Raw genomic sequence first — 15,148 nt, 5'->3', positions numbered from 1 at the left:
GTGGGCTACAGTCCACTGGGTTGCAAAGAGTTAGACACGACTGAGCACACACGACCCATATACACAGGAAACACAAGAAATTTCCACATTTCTTGTATATGATATAGGAGGACAGTGTGCACAAAACTTGCTTTTAAGCTTTCTAAGGAATGGTTCAATGCACTGGTCTCTGCTTGGAGGGTGAGGGTTGGAGGGAACATTACTTGCCTACTCCTGCTAGTTTCTGAATTGTTGGGGGGATTATCTTTAGTGTAGCACTTCCTGCATCTCTCTAGGTTCTCACTCCTCTCTTTGGGATGCAGAATCACTTATTTGATTGGTGACTTTGGGAGCAGAAACTAGACACATGTACCTCCATCCTCATTTCTTCCTCTTTGGTCTCCATGCAGTCTGTAGGTAGCTCACTTTTCCATGGGGAGGCAGGGTGCTTTCTAGTTCTTCCCATGACATGTGAGTAAGTATGTCTCACTCTAGAATTTGATATTAGGAAGATTGCTCCTCCACAGATACATTCTCTAGCATAAGCTTTTCAGTAATAAAGGTGGTATTGTACTCTCCCAACTGTATATTTCTCAGTAGATTCAAAACATGGGTAGGGATGTGGGTTGCAGTTTATTGAGCCTCTCCAACTCCAAAGGTCCAGACAAAATAGAATGCTAAATATTGGTTTAATAAATGTCTTCAGTATTTTGTTATTACAAGACATATAGCTTACTTCTTCAAGTCTACAAAACATAAAATATGCTTCAAGTCCAGTGAGAGTTTTGTTTATACATAACTTCCTGTAAAAAGAATCAGGCAGCTCAAAACAGCTGTTTCACTCTTCATTCAATAGATATTTATAACTAGGTCTGGTGACTTGACGTTAAAGAACAGTTCTGTTCTAATTTGAAGCAGAGTTCAGATTAAAAGATCTCTTGAGGTTTATTTTAGGTCTATGAATTTATTGGTAACTGTAGATTTTGTTCATCATGTGAACAATACTAAAAATAAGAAAATTTAAATTTTTATAATGAAACATCTCCACTCCTGAATGTACTTTTCCCTCACTGATTGTAAAATCAGATGATGAATTTAACGGTTCTTTACACTGAAGCCAAGTATTGGTTTTCATTATTCGGGTAACGGTCTTTGCCTTAGGATCATATTCAAATTGTTTTGATCTACGGAAGAAATAGAAGAATCCTAGAGAGAGAGAATCATGATTAGTTATCTTATACAACTGTATAATTGTTCCATACTTTTCAATTTTATGAATGTAGAATACAATAATTGAACATGATATGGAGAGAAAATAAATGTGTAACTATATACATACATTTTACTTTACCCAGTCACATGAAAAATATTAGTTTTATTTCCCTGAGGAAAAAGCCAAGGTATGAAACGTGAATTTCAAGGGGCTATAGTTTATACCAGAGGTTCTCAGACTAGGTTTCCAAAAAATGTCCCAGTGAGGGGGAGAAAGAGGCCTCTATGAGTATGGTCTTGGGCCCTATCTCATTTTCCTAAAGCTGCTGTGCTTTATCTGTTTTAAGTTCTGAGGTTCTGTATTAGATTTCACTAGAATAAAAGATGGTGATACTCAAAAATATCTTTAGACTTCTGCTTACTCCATGGTCTGCTCTGTTGTTTTTGAAGATATAGTAGCTGGACTGATTCATTAATTTGCCCAAGGTTCTTTTAAAACTGTAGATTCCTGGATCTTACCCACAATCCTACTGCCTCAGAAACTCTAAGGAATTTGTCGCTTCATATACAAACCCTAAACTGTGTTTATTAAACTATATACATTGAGGTTTGAGAATCACTGTTCAGATGCCCAGTCATGTTTCACACTTGAAACTCTTCAGGGGTATCTTTATCAGACATCTACGATCAGTGATAATTTTGATACCTTTTGCATAGTTTCGAAGTAGTATGTCAGTGAATATAACTCAAACTTCCTATTCAATTCTGATAAGATCCTCAAAGTTTATTATTACATGTACTCAAAGTAGTAAAATGACATTAAAATGGAAACATTTAAGTTTTCATGCTGAATTCTTTCACAGTCAGTAAAGTCTTCTAAGTATCCTAATAGTCAGGCGCTGATGCTTACCTTTGTGTTGGAAAGCAGCGTCCACTCGGAGGCCAATTCCTGGGAAGTACTTTACCACTCTCCGTGGGTACCCTTTGTCCATGGTTTGGGTCACTTCATCATACCTGGAGACATGGATTTGAAAGGTTTTCGGGGGACGTTTGTTTCAGGGGAAGAGGATTAATTTTTTTACTGCACAACTTGGAGTCAAGCAAATATGTAGGAAAAAAGTAATCCTATTGGAAGAAAACTAGTAGGATCAATAATTAAAAATGGCAAAGAGTATATTTGGTCAGATCTCTGACAGTGTATTAAAAACAAGGAATTATGAGGGGGAAAAGCCACATAATTTACCAGATCGATACTATTCTGCTGCTGCTGCTGCTAAGTCGCTTCAGTCGTGTCCGACTCTGTGCGACCCCATAGACGGCAGCCCACCAGGCTCCCCCATCCCTGGGATTCTCCAGGCAAGAACACTGGAGTGGGTTGCCATTTCCTTCTCCAGTGCATGAAAGTGAAAAGTGAAAGTGAAGTTGCTCAGTCATGTTCGACCCTCAGCGACCCCATGGACTGCAGCCTTCCAGGCTCCTCCATCCATGGGATTTTCCAGGCAAGAGTACTGGAGTGGGGTGCCATTGCCTTCTCCGTGATACTATTCTGAGGAACTGTTAAATCAAAGGGCCCTTTCCGGAATTTCAATGATTTTGACTGAATATGTTTGTCACTGGCAGCTTGGTTGGCACCACCAGCCTTATTATTTTATCTTTATTTTTATAAGCTGGAGAAAGATCTTTGACCTGACTGAAACATTCTTTTGTTTGGTGAATGCCATCCACCTAAGATTGTCTTCAACATAACACTTTTGGAAGACAGTGTTAAAGTGATGCTTTGTGGATATTTTTCTCCAGACTAAAACAAGGGGCCAATTGTCTGCAAACTTACCTCCAGCACCAAATGCCCACAAAGAAGTAGGTCTTTCTTGAGCTGCGGTCACACACAGCTGCATCAATTTTCTTCACACGTCTTGGAAAGCCAAGAGTATAGATGGATTTGGGATAATCTGGTAAGACAGCATATCCTCTGATCACCCAGAAGTTGTCATCTAGGATGAGAGGGAGAGTGATTATCTTCTGATTTATTTCCTAAAGGGAGAAATAGGTGTCTTAAGAAGTTTGAAAATAATTAGATTCCTAGTTCCTTTCAGGTTCAAATCTTAAAGATTTAGTAATCTTATGTCTCCATTTATTCTTACCATGTTCTTTAGCTGCTTATATATCATTAATATTACACAAATAATATATACCTAGGACATGGCTACCCACTCCAGTATTCTTGCCTGGAGAATTCCATGGACACTAACACTTTCACTTTCATAGTTAATGGTATGCATACCCATGTCAATTGAGTTCATTATATTGATTCGTTTCTAATTCTGACAAAACTGACGAGTATATTTGTTCTCCTAAATTTCCACACCCTAGTGTTCTCAAAGGCAAGTAATCTGATAAAATCTACCTGGAAAGCAAGGTTGCTAGATTGAATATAAGATATCAATTGAATCTGAATCTGAATTTCAAGTAAACAGTGATTAATTTTTGGTATAAGTATATCCAAAATATTACAATGGACATACTTAAACTAAAAAGTTATTTTTTATTTGTCTGAAATTGAAACCATCTTGTATTTTTATTTGCCACATCTAGCAGCCCTAGTAAAAAGGGAATATAAAAAGAGAGATGGGTTACCTTTATTTGGCAGAAAAAAAGACTTTTTAGTTTTTGTTATACAGGTTTCTTCTCTCCTGTGCACTTGGGATGACGTTTATCTTTACAGCCAGAGAGAATCCTTGGATAGTTGTTCTTTGTAATAGGAACTTAAGGTCAGAGCAGAAGCCCTGTCCATTTGGCTCATGCATGAAGATTATATTTCTTGAATTAAAATATCCGCTAACTAGTTCAGGCATACACAAGGAGAAGAGGAATAATGATAGGCAATGTTACCTTTAAAAACCAGAATCTTGTCGATGGGGTTCTCATATGCAGCGTGAATATCAGCTGGCAGAGATGGCCAGAATGAAGAGATTAATTCAAATTCAATGTCAGTGATGTCATAATAGATCCTCCATATGTGCCTGTGTTAGACAGGAAACCATACTTTATATACAGTCTATGTGTATCTATTTCAATGAAACCACTGCAAACTTAGACTTGACTTTATCTAGTTGGTTGATATTTCCCTCAGTTTATAGCATTAGCACAATTTTCCTCAGAAATTTAGGTGGTTATGAGTTCAGTTCTACCCTTTGGACCACCAAAGTCAGGACATGCCTTTGTGCCCACTCTTTTGGGTACTTAGAGTAGCAAACTACCCATGGAAGTCTCATTAGCAGTTCTCAGTGTATTTGGTCACTTCATTTTTGCCAAAGCAGCAATTCCCAATATTCTAAGTCAACACCAAGCATTCTAAGAAAAAATTTCTGGTATTGATTGCTAGAATTAAAAAGGTTATTATTGTCATTGCTAAATATTTCCTCAGGTTTCCCTTATTGCTGTAAAGCTCTGAGGTAGGTCCATGAGCAAGATCTGAACAGTCCTTATAGTTCATTTTTCTTCCCATGCTGGGAACCCATCCCTGACAAGTGGTCTCAGCCTCAGCTCTCAGGAGCATGGTATGACAGCATGTCATGGTTGTTGTTCAGTCGCTAAGTTGTATCTGACACTGTGACCCTATGAACTGTAGTGCTACATAGTCATGGGTGGAAGGATGATTTCACATATTCTTTCCTTTTGCCCCTATGTCCTTGTCAGATGGTAAATGTCCTGACACTTTGCTCTGAAAGTGTGGCCATGGTATACATAACTGACACACCAATTACATAGTGAGAGAAGAGATTTCCTACCACAGCTAACACTTTGTTGATTCAGCTTTGAGGAATGGTCCACTGATGCATATTTCACAACTGGCTCTCCAGGTAGGAAAAAGACCTGCTACTGCTGCTAAGTCACTTCAGTCATGTCTGACTCTGTGCGACCCCATGGACGGCAGCCCACCAGGCTCCCCTGTCCCTGGGATTCTCCAGGCAAGAACAATGGAGTGGGTTGCCATTTCCTTCTCCAATGCATGAAAGTGAAAAGTGAAAGTGAAGTCACTCAGTCATGTCTGACTCTTAGCGACCCCATGGACTGCAGCCCACCAAGCTCCTCTGTCCATGGGATTTTCCAGGCAAGAGTACTGGAGTGGGATGCCATTGCCTTCTCTGGAAAAAAGACCTAGTTTTTATCATTTGGTGATTGTCAGGGTGTAGGTACTCCAACCAAGGCCAATTTCAAGGTACTAAATCAATATGAGCTAGTTTACAAAATTCTTGAAAATTTAATAATTGGATCCCTAACTCCTAGTCTTAATTGCACCTCTCTCTGCTTCTGTAGCCAGGTGTAAGCCAGGTCCAGGACATCGTCGGGATTGTGGTATTATTTTAGCTAAGAAGTTACTGAAAGTAGACTCTGGTTCAATGGCAATTAAAAATTTTCCTTAAAAACATTTAAAAATAATTTATCAGTGTGAGAGCCCTCTGGCTGTTGCATGTATGAAAGATGGGAGCAGAAACAAGCAGGCTAGTAAACAGGCTTCTGGAGTAGGAGATGAGAAATGATGGTAGCTTGGATGAGATGGAGATGGTGGTGGAGACAGAGAGAAGGGAGTGGACATAGACCATCGATGTGTCTGCAGTAGGACTTGACAAGACCTACTGAGTGACTGATAGGGGATGGGATGGGGTGTAAATGAAAACAATGGTATCACAGAGGAAAGAGCGGCTCACCTCTACCCGGGAGGGTAGAGATTAGGTCACAGAACACATTCTCCGAGAGGTGACATTTAGCAGGGATGAAAAAACAGAGCATAAGCATTGGTGAGGATGTGGAGAAAACTGGAACATTAGTTGTTGTTGGTAGGAATGTAAAACGGTGTCGCCTCTGTGGAAAGTAGAATGGCAGTTACTTGAAAAATTAAGCAGATAATTACCATTTGAAAAAAAATAATTTATCAAACAGGTAAGAGGTGTGTGCACAGAGTAAAACATTCAAGCAATGTAGATAGTTATAAAACAAAAAGCAAGACACATTCTCACTATCCCAACAACTCTCTTATCCCCAAATCTCTTGAAAAACTTCACAGGAAGTTGAGGCGTTGAAGGGAATGGGTTTACCTGCCTTTAAAGAACATTACTTCTCTGCGGAAAGTGGTGATAGCATCAAAAGTCAAATCGGGGTCACAGGCATGAGGTAGAGTGGGTCCCTTTGGCTTCTCAGGTACCTTAGGTGGCCCTGCTTTGATGAGAAAAGAAATACCTCAGTGAATTAAGAAGGCATGTGGAAATACCTACAGCAGGATCTTTCCCAAGAGAGTATTTTCCTCATAATAATATTTCAAGAAGTGATTTTTCTCAACATCCTTCCTGGAAAGCCTTCAATTCAGTTCACATGTATTCAGATTTGTTGCTCACCGTAGATGGATTGGATTCCTTTGATATCGTCCTGAGAAAGTGGGTATTTGCTAGGATCCAAGGAGACATAGTTTGGGAACATCAAGGCTGTTTGATCACTGGAGTGAGAGAGCCCCAGTGAATGGCCAAATTCATGAGCTGCCACGAGAAATAAGCTGAATCCTTAACAAAAACAGGGGAAACATGAGTACGTTAGTCAATCAGGAGAATGATTGCATCTGAGATTAGGAAGTAACTGAGAGAAATGAAAAAAAAAGGCTTGTCAAACAGACAATTCTTATGACATATCAACCATTATTTATCTGGGAAATTTTTCAACAGTGATAATTGGTATTAGTCACATCATGGAGAAATGTAACCCAGAGCAAGCAGATGGCAGAAAACAGGTGTCTCGAATGGATAGTAGTGAAAAAAAAAAAAAAAAAAAAAAAGCCACCAGTTCTGGGTTGTTGGTAGGCATCTGTACATGATCATATTTCCCCTACTTATATTCTTCAGAGATTCTCCACTGGTTGTAGGATCAAGTCCAAATACCTAAACATGGCCTTCCATGAACTAGTCCCTGCTTTTTTTCCCAGCCTCATATTTTATTTTCATTTTCCCTGAGCTAGCCATGTGGAATCACTTGCATTTCTCATCTATGCCATGCTCTTTTTCATCTGTGTCTCTGTATCTCCATCACTTCTGCCCGGAGTATTATCTCTCTCACCCCCTTCACCCATCTGTCCTGCGTAGGCCTCAGGGACCCCCTCCAGAGTCATCGTCACAAGACTTCTTTCCCCCAGCTCCTATCCAGGTTGACTTAATTGCACCTCTCTCTGCTTCTGTAGACTGAGCTTAATTCTGTCTTTGCAAATAAGTACTGCATTCTTTTTTTCTTTCCCTAAGTTGTGCACCCTTTCAGTCCAGAGCCCATGTCTTAATCATCTTCCTGGGGACTGATAAACAGTTTAGTAATGGGTGCTGGATATCCAGGCTTTTATTTGGATGAAAGGATGGTTAGATGTTCCTCCTGGACAAGACTGGAATACTCTACTTATCCACACCAGAAGTTGTACCATGCATGGTTGGAATTGCCTTTTTGTTTGTCTGTCTCTCCTACAGTCTGTAAGCTTCTAAGTATATCAAAAAGACTGTCCTTGGACTTGCAGCTAAACCTATGGATACTAAGGAAAATGCTGAGCCTTTTGTGATGGATTGCATAAAACAAACATGGAAAGGCAAAGAATTATTCATGGACTTTCATGCTTTTTGCTCTGGCTTTTGCTGCCTCCCCTTGTCTGGCTGGCAATATCACTTTGTGTGGTTTTGGACAGGGATGGGACAAGTGACTCTTGAAAAAAGTAATTAAAATTCAGATCATCTAAACGAAGTGCAAACTTTTATTCTGGCTCTCAAGACCCTCTATATAGGATTCTAATCTACACCATTTTAGCCTTCTGCTCCATTACAATTCTAATACTGGAGTTGGTTGGGTTATTCTGTCTAGAACACTTTTTACTCCACTTTGCTTCAGAATTCCTGCAGAGCCTTCAAGTCTCAGGTTGGCATCACTTCCTCCCTGACCTCTGTATATGGGCTGGAATTTCTTTTAGGTGCTCCTATTACATTGCCAGAGTACCTTTTATCCCAAGGTTGATCATACTAACTTTAAGGGCCATTTATAGAATGTGCCATCTAGACTGTAAACCCCTGGAGAGTAGAGTCTGTGTTTTGTACACTATTGTATATTCCAGTTCTATTACAAAGCATGGATTAGAGTAGATTTTGAGTAAAGGACTGTTGAAAGGCTTCATTTACTATTATTTGTAGAGCATTTCTCATGTACTGACAATATTATAGGCTGTATGATACAGTAGAAAAAAGATTTCACTTCTGCCTTCTTGGAGATGCAACTAAATAGATAAGTTTGGGCATTATAGATCAGTACCTTTGTGAATTTTTTTTTTCTCCTAGAAATCACTTAATCATCACCATTATCATTAGTATTAATAATCACCAAGATAATTATCAGTGTCAAACACTTTCTGAATGTTTGCTAAGGACTGGTGGTTTGCAAGTTTTTTTTCCCTTTATTATAGATAAGTTGTGTCATCTTCCTGCATGTAGGTTCCCCCATGCCACAGACCACTGCTCTTCTCCATCCCAGCCCTGCATCTGTAGTGGTGTCTGAGGGCTGTTTCAGTTGCCTGGTGCCAGTGCATATGTGTGTGAAGCATTTACATTCACATACAGGTTTGAAACTGGCCTCACTTTGGGAGATTCCCAGGAAACCCTCTCCATGTGTTCAGATCTCTCTGATATCACCATGCAGTGACTTCCAACCCCTTAGGAAGCAGTGGGATTAGCAGATGACTGCTGTCTATTGCTTTTGACAGAGTTGCACTAAGACTTTTGTGCCCTTTGCATAAAGAGAGCCCACATATACGTAAAAAGGTATATTATACATTATTGCCAAATTTTCTATTTAAAAAAATCCATTTGATTGGAGGTTACAGATGCTTGAGATTTTACATTTTTATTAGAGAACAGGAAAGCATTTTCCCGTGTAGGTCAGAAAGCTGAGAGTTACAAGATTAGGGATCCCCAGGTCCAATAATTTCAACCCTGAGGGAATGTATTACAATAAAGCAGTTACAAAACACCCCTTTTTAATATTGTTGCCTGGCTATCCACCCAGAACTTGGTGGAGTGCTATGTTTATCCTCTGCTTTGCTCAGGCAAGTTTTGCCAGCTTGGGGCCCAGGACCCTCTGGAGTTTTTCATAATCCATCCCACACATCCCCTTTGGCAAGGGGCCAGTTGCCATGTGGGGAATAGTACTTTTACCACTAAGGTAAGGTAAGGAAAGTCGCTCAGTCGTGTCCGACTCTTTGTGACCCCATGGACTGTAGCCTACCAGGTTCTTCCCTCCATGGGAGTCTCCAAGCAAGAGTACTGGAGTGGGTTGCCATTTCGTTCTCCAGGGGATCTTCCCGACCCAGGGATTGAACCCGGGTCTCCCACATTCCAGGCAGACGCTTTAACCTCTGAGCCACCAGGGAAGCCTTTTACCACTAAGTGTTGGAATTAATGGGCTTCCCTGGTGGGAAGCATCTGCCTGCCAGTGCAGGAGACATGGATTCAATCCCTGCATTGGGAAGATTCCCTGGTTGAGGGCATGGCAACCCACTCCAGTATTCTTGCCTAGAGAATCTCACGGACAGAGGAGCCTAGTGGGCTACAGTCCACGGGGTGGCAAAAGAATTGGATACAACTTAGCGACAAAGAGCAACAAATTGGAACTAATAGGGACAAAATGATAATGAGGGGACTTCTCTGGTGGTCCAGTGGTTAAAAATCTGCCTTGCAGTACAGGGGAAATGAGTTCAATTCTTGGTCAGGGAACTAATATCCCACATGCCATGGAACAACTGAGCCCACTTGTTGCAACTAAGACCCAATGCAGCTAAATATAAATAGATAAATATATTTTTTTTAATGATAGTGAAACCTGAGACTAATCTCTGCTTCTAGATATGCAAGTAAAGCCTGGCTGAGTGAGGGGAGTCATTCTGACTTTGGTGAGCACTAGAATATTTCCTATACCTGCCTGATTGGATGTATCCACACGACTTTCAGGCCAAATCCAGGAAAATATTGGAACACATCTCAGCAGGAGACAGACCCGGTCCCTTCAACTCCTCTGCCATTTGGATCCTGGGGTCACCCTACCTCTTTCACTTTCTTGGCTGTAATGTTGCCTCTGTGGCAATGCAGCCAGCCCCTCCAAACTCCCCCTGAAGTCCAGCCAGCATGGAGTCCTTTCCCCTCTTTGTTTCCTAGCTCTTGGAAGAACACTTCCATCACGTGCTCAGACTTAGCAAGGAGAGGCTGTGCGTCATTTTGAGTCACTGGCTTTCAGTTTTGCAGCAACTATGACTGACTCACAGACTACATAGAGTTATGTGGTCAGGACTGAATTGTGGCCTTGAGTACCACCCACCAGAAAGCCACAGCATCCTCTTTCCTGGAACCCTGGAAACCAGATACCAGAGACACGATGACTATGGTAAATGACAGAAAAAAAAGAGTAGAGAGAACCTGAGAGTCTACTGAACTGCTCCTTTGCTGCTGCTGCTGCTGCTAAGTCGCTTCAGTCGTGTCTGACTCTGTGCGACTCCATAGAGGGCAGCCCACCAGGCTCCCCCGTCCCTGGGATTCTCCAGGCAAGAACACTGGAGTGGGTTGCCATTTCTTTCTCCAGTGCATGAAAGTGAAAAGTGAAAATGAAGTCGCTCAGTCGTGTCCGACTCCTAGCAACCCCGTGGACTGCAGCCTACCAGGCTCCTCCATCCATGGGATTGAGATAACAAAGTTTTGTTTTTTTATTTGAAACATAATAAAATATCACTTATCTTCATGCCAGGGAGGCCCAATAAGAGAAATAAAATCACTGCCCATGGCCTAAAGAAATAAGTCAAATATAAAGACCAGGATCCAATTCTTTGGCAGACAAGCAAGAGTTAGGTGAAGAGGTTCATGTATATAAATGGACGTCCTATGGGCCATGTACCCACATAGCATCTTTCAGTCACTAACTTGGAATTACCACCTCCCAGAGTCATGGCAACCTACTCCAATATTCTTGCCTGGAAAATCCTGTGGACAGTGGAGCCTGAAGGGCTGCTGTCCATAGAGTCACTCAGAGTCAGATACAATTGAAGCGACTTAGCATGCATAAATGCATTGGAGAAGGAAATGGCAACCCACTCCAATATTCTTGCCTGGAGAATCCCAGGGAGAGGGGAGCCTGGTGGTCCTCCGTCTGTGGGGTCACACAGAGTTGGACACAACTGAAGCGATGCAGCAGCAGAGTCTTCTTTCAATCTTCAAGCTAGAGATGACTTCTGCCATTGGTGTAATACACAGTACTTTCTGCCTTGTATGGTGGTGAGTGGGTCTAGGCCTTATACACCACCCAAGATCATGAAGCTCTGAACTTTTCTAGAACAACTTTGTGGTCTGCACGACACCTTGCACAGATCCAGACACGTAGTGGCCCTTCAGGCATTGCAGATGTATGAATGAACATATGAGGAAGGGAAGAATGTTCTGATAATAACAGGATTAGCAGCTTTATGAAACTGCTGTGTGGATAAAGCTCTGAACTGTACAAGCACAGTTGTCTGAATAGACACTGAACACTTTCATCAATGTCATCTGGAATATGAAACATCATAGGGAAACTGGGAAGTAAAAAGCAACTAATTGCAAAGCTATTCCTTTCAGGGATTTGTATGAATAGTAACATTTTGTTTGTAAAGAAAATTGGGCTCACCTACTCCGTCCTTGGTCCAGTTCTCATCCTCATCAAAGTGAGTGTCTCCACCCAGTCCCAGACCAGGGGGAAAGGCATGGCCGAGGACTCCCAAGGGGCCGTCGAAGTAACGAGGACACGAACCATGGACTGGGAAACAGGGGGTAAGAGGATCAGCCTCGTCAAAGCTCCCGAGATGAAAATGGCTATATTGCTTTCTCTGCTGAAAACCTTACCTCGGGTCCTAAAGGCAATCATGATGTCAGCAATCCCTTTGGAAATCTTGGTGAATATTAGTGGAGTGACTTTGGTCCATACTTCTAAACCTTTTTGGATAGCCTCATCCACATCAGCTCGAGCCATATCAGGAGTGTAGTTTACAATTCTTACAAATTAACAGATATGTATCAATTGGCTGTTATACAAGCATGTAAACACATATACTAGGAAAAGAAAATAATTTCCATCTTATCCATCACATGCTGCAGTAACTTTTGGTATGGTGCTATCGCTACATTTCTACAATGCTTTACCATTTAAATTAGGTACTTTTACATTTGCTATATGTTAATAATTCAGTCTTTCATCTGTGCTATTCATCAGGTAGTATGATTGCACTTAGACAAATGAGGCTCAAAGAGGTTAAATGACTTCCCTAAGATCATGTCTTAAGGTGGAAGATCATTTTATGCATGGATTTGCTGTGCATATGACTGTATGATATGATCTTCTGAAGAGAACTGAGATTCATTTTCTCAAACAGCTTATAGAAATCAGTTTTATGCATGTGTCATATGTTAAGTCTCACTTGAGAGCCACAAAGAGTTTGTTTCTCAGGAAAAGCTCTTGCTTTTGTTTATATTCTCTATTTTGCTAAATCTACTTTTACCTCAATCCCTAAGGCTCAAGAAGAAGAAGGCAGGACTATTAGACTTTTTAAGGCCAGCCAGGAGGGCTCTGGAGCAGTGCTCAAGGCCACTGCCTCTATCTCAGGTCACAGCTCACCCTTCAACCTCGTTCTGCCGATAAGCCAGCTCCTTTGCGATATCCGAGGTCCACCTGAGATTTGACAATCTAACTCTTACATGTCTCCAACATGAGCTGGTTGTACTCCATTTTCTCATTTTCCCTTGAGCACACTTCAATTGTACCTTTAAGCATCTGCAGTCAGACCTGCAGATAGAGATTCTGGTCCTAGAGTTTTTATGGAGGTGGCAGAGGCTAGAGATTAGAGCATATTTGCAGAGCCAGTCTGCTGAGAAGAGCTGTGCAAACTGGCCTATGCTAAACAAGTTTTTTTTTTTTTTTCCTTCCAGTTTCTCCTGTGTTTAAGGTGATAATAACAGGGGTGCCTATGTCGCAAGTTTTTTGAGAGGGTGGAATAAATAAAACCTATCAAGTGCTATGCACACAGGAAGTGCTGGGTAAAATAAACCATTATTATCTTTGCTTCTTAGAGATAATATTCACGTTCATTTAGATTAAGAGCAGGAGCATTACCTGTAGGTGAGGTTGTACTTCTTCCACCCGGGGAGAGTATAGCCAAACTGACCCACGTCAGGCACCCCACACCTGGGTGTCTTCATGATCTCCAGAGTGTTTGAGTCCAGTTTTCCAGTCACTGTCAATCCAAAGAACGCTTGCATTTCACGGATTTTGCCATCTATGAGACTTCTGTTACTGCTTTGAGCAAGATGACTCCCTTCTATTTCAAGAGAGTAGAACTGGTTGAGATATGCCTAACCGAAAAGACAAAAAAAGGCACGGACTACAGGGGAGCAGACCTCCATCTCAGGAGAAGCAAGCTTTCCGAGATCCTTTCCGGCAGCAGGAGGGGAAAAGGAAATAAATAACAAGGGAAAGGAAGGGGAGAGGAAGAAAACAAAGGGGAAGGAGAAGAGTCACCCTCTCTTTCATTTCCAAAAGCCCATTGAGCTGTGTGTGACCAGAACTGGCTACACCCACAGAGCTATGGAACTCCAAACTTTAACAGACGAGAAGCATGCTTCTTCTATGTGTTGGATGATCTTGTGTCATACACATTTTTACTGTTACTTTCATTTGGTGTTTCCTTGAAACAAATTATGGAGAAATTATGATTATTCACATGTAATCACATTTAAGTAATTCCATCAAATATGGCGAAGTACCTGGATTGATTTTTAGAGGGAATCTCCAAAGCAGCATGGTTTTCGTACATGTAGGATAAGGAGCTCCAAACTACACTTGGGTCCCCCTGGCTGGTCCTCAGATGCTTTTATGGAGATCTCCGTTCTCACAGAGCTGACTCTGTCTCTGCTCACTCTCTCCTCACTTGTATCCAGTGCTTAAAATAGCAAATCCTGCCTTTCTCCCAGCCCACCCCACTCTCCACCCTCCACCATTCCTGACGTCTTTAGGGCCAAGGAAAGGAAAATCAGCTCCTCACAAAAAAGTTCAGGACTCTTTGGTAAGAATGAGCTGTCTTTTTAGGTCCTCGGACAATCAGTAAAGTGAAATGTTTATGGATAGCCACGAATGACATTTACTGAGACAGTACCTGGGTCAGTTGCAGGTTCTCTTCATCTTCCATCCTTCGATCTGCAGGAAATGCAGAGGACAGTGTTACAAAGACCAAAAGCAGAAGGTTCTTCATTCCTCTGTCTCCAGTTGAAGCCTCGTTCTGTTTGCACAGAATTTAGAAAATAATAGTGAGACGTGGCATGAATTGGCTTGTATTATCCTTTAATTAAAAACAGAAAAGGACATTTGCCATGGAGTGTGTCATGGTATGCTTTTTTTTTTTCTTAGGTTGAGTTGATTTCACAATCATAATCTATGATTTGTTTGGTAAATACAGTCACTGTTATTATTGAATTTAAAATAATACGAACTGAGACTCCAAGCTACTTTTGCCCTTGCAAAGTTGGAGGGTTTCCTATGTGTAAATTCTTGGGAGCTGAATAATTTTCGGTTGAATGAAAGCCCACAATATTTGTATAACAAGATAATTTTCTTTGTAAAAATTTTTATCTTTTGTTGCAATCACCTGTTATGCCTGCAAAATTATAATTTTTGCTTCTTCTGAGGAATATGATTTCACCTGTTGTCTTGCTCTTGATACAGATACTTCCTTAATTCCTGTCTTCTAATAAACAAGGCATGTCTGTTTTTCAAAAAACAAAGTTTTCAAAGACATGGTATTGTGAAAAGACAATTGATTTAGGAATCAGATTATCCTAATTAACTGGGTAAATACCAGATGTTTATTGAGCACTTACTCTTT

At 41.0% G+C, this 15,148-nt stretch overlaps 1 protein-coding gene across 1 annotated transcript; it reads right to left on the bottom strand.

The window, feature by feature from the left end:
* Positions 1-601: 601 nt before the first annotated feature.
* Positions 602-14,518, bottom strand: MMP27 (matrix metallopeptidase 27). The gene is made up of 10 exons (XM_055547395.1): positions 14,423-14,518; positions 13,384-13,622; positions 12,120-12,268; positions 11,905-12,033; positions 6,585-6,746; positions 6,288-6,408; positions 4,081-4,211; positions 3,023-3,182; positions 2,102-2,205; positions 602-1,185 (listed from the first exon to the last, which is right to left on the bottom strand). The coding sequence occupies exons 1-10, from the start codon at positions 14,516-14,518 to the stop codon at positions 944-946; spliced, it is 1,533 nt and encodes a 510-aa protein (XP_055403370.1). The 3' UTR covers positions 602-943.
* Positions 14,519-15,148: the final 630 nt, after the last annotated feature.

The sequence above is a fragment of the Bubalus kerabau genome, chromosome 15, assembly GCF_029407905.1.
Source record: "Bubalus kerabau isolate K-KA32 ecotype Philippines breed swamp buffalo chromosome 15, PCC_UOA_SB_1v2, whole genome shotgun sequence".
Taxonomy (NCBI): domain Eukaryota; kingdom Metazoa; phylum Chordata; class Mammalia; order Artiodactyla; family Bovidae; genus Bubalus; species Bubalus kerabau.
The sequence above is the reverse complement of the archived record's forward strand: the minus strand, read 5'-3'. Positions and strand labels throughout refer to the sequence as shown.

Excerpts from the sequence above, each read along its gene's own strand:
- MMP27 (XM_055547395.1), bottom strand. The coding sequence starts at position 14,518 with ATGAAGAACCTTCTGCTTTTGGTCTTTGTAACACTGTCCTCTGCATTT. Across the intron at positions 3,183-4,080 it reads CAAGATTCTGGTTTTTAAAG|ATGACAACTTCTGGGTGATC; the intron begins GTAACATTGCCT and ends CTCTCATCCTAG. Across the intron at positions 1,186-2,101 it reads CGCTGCTTTCCAACACAAAG|GATTCTTCTATTTCTTCCGT; the intron begins GTAAGCATCAGC and ends CTCTCTCTCTAG.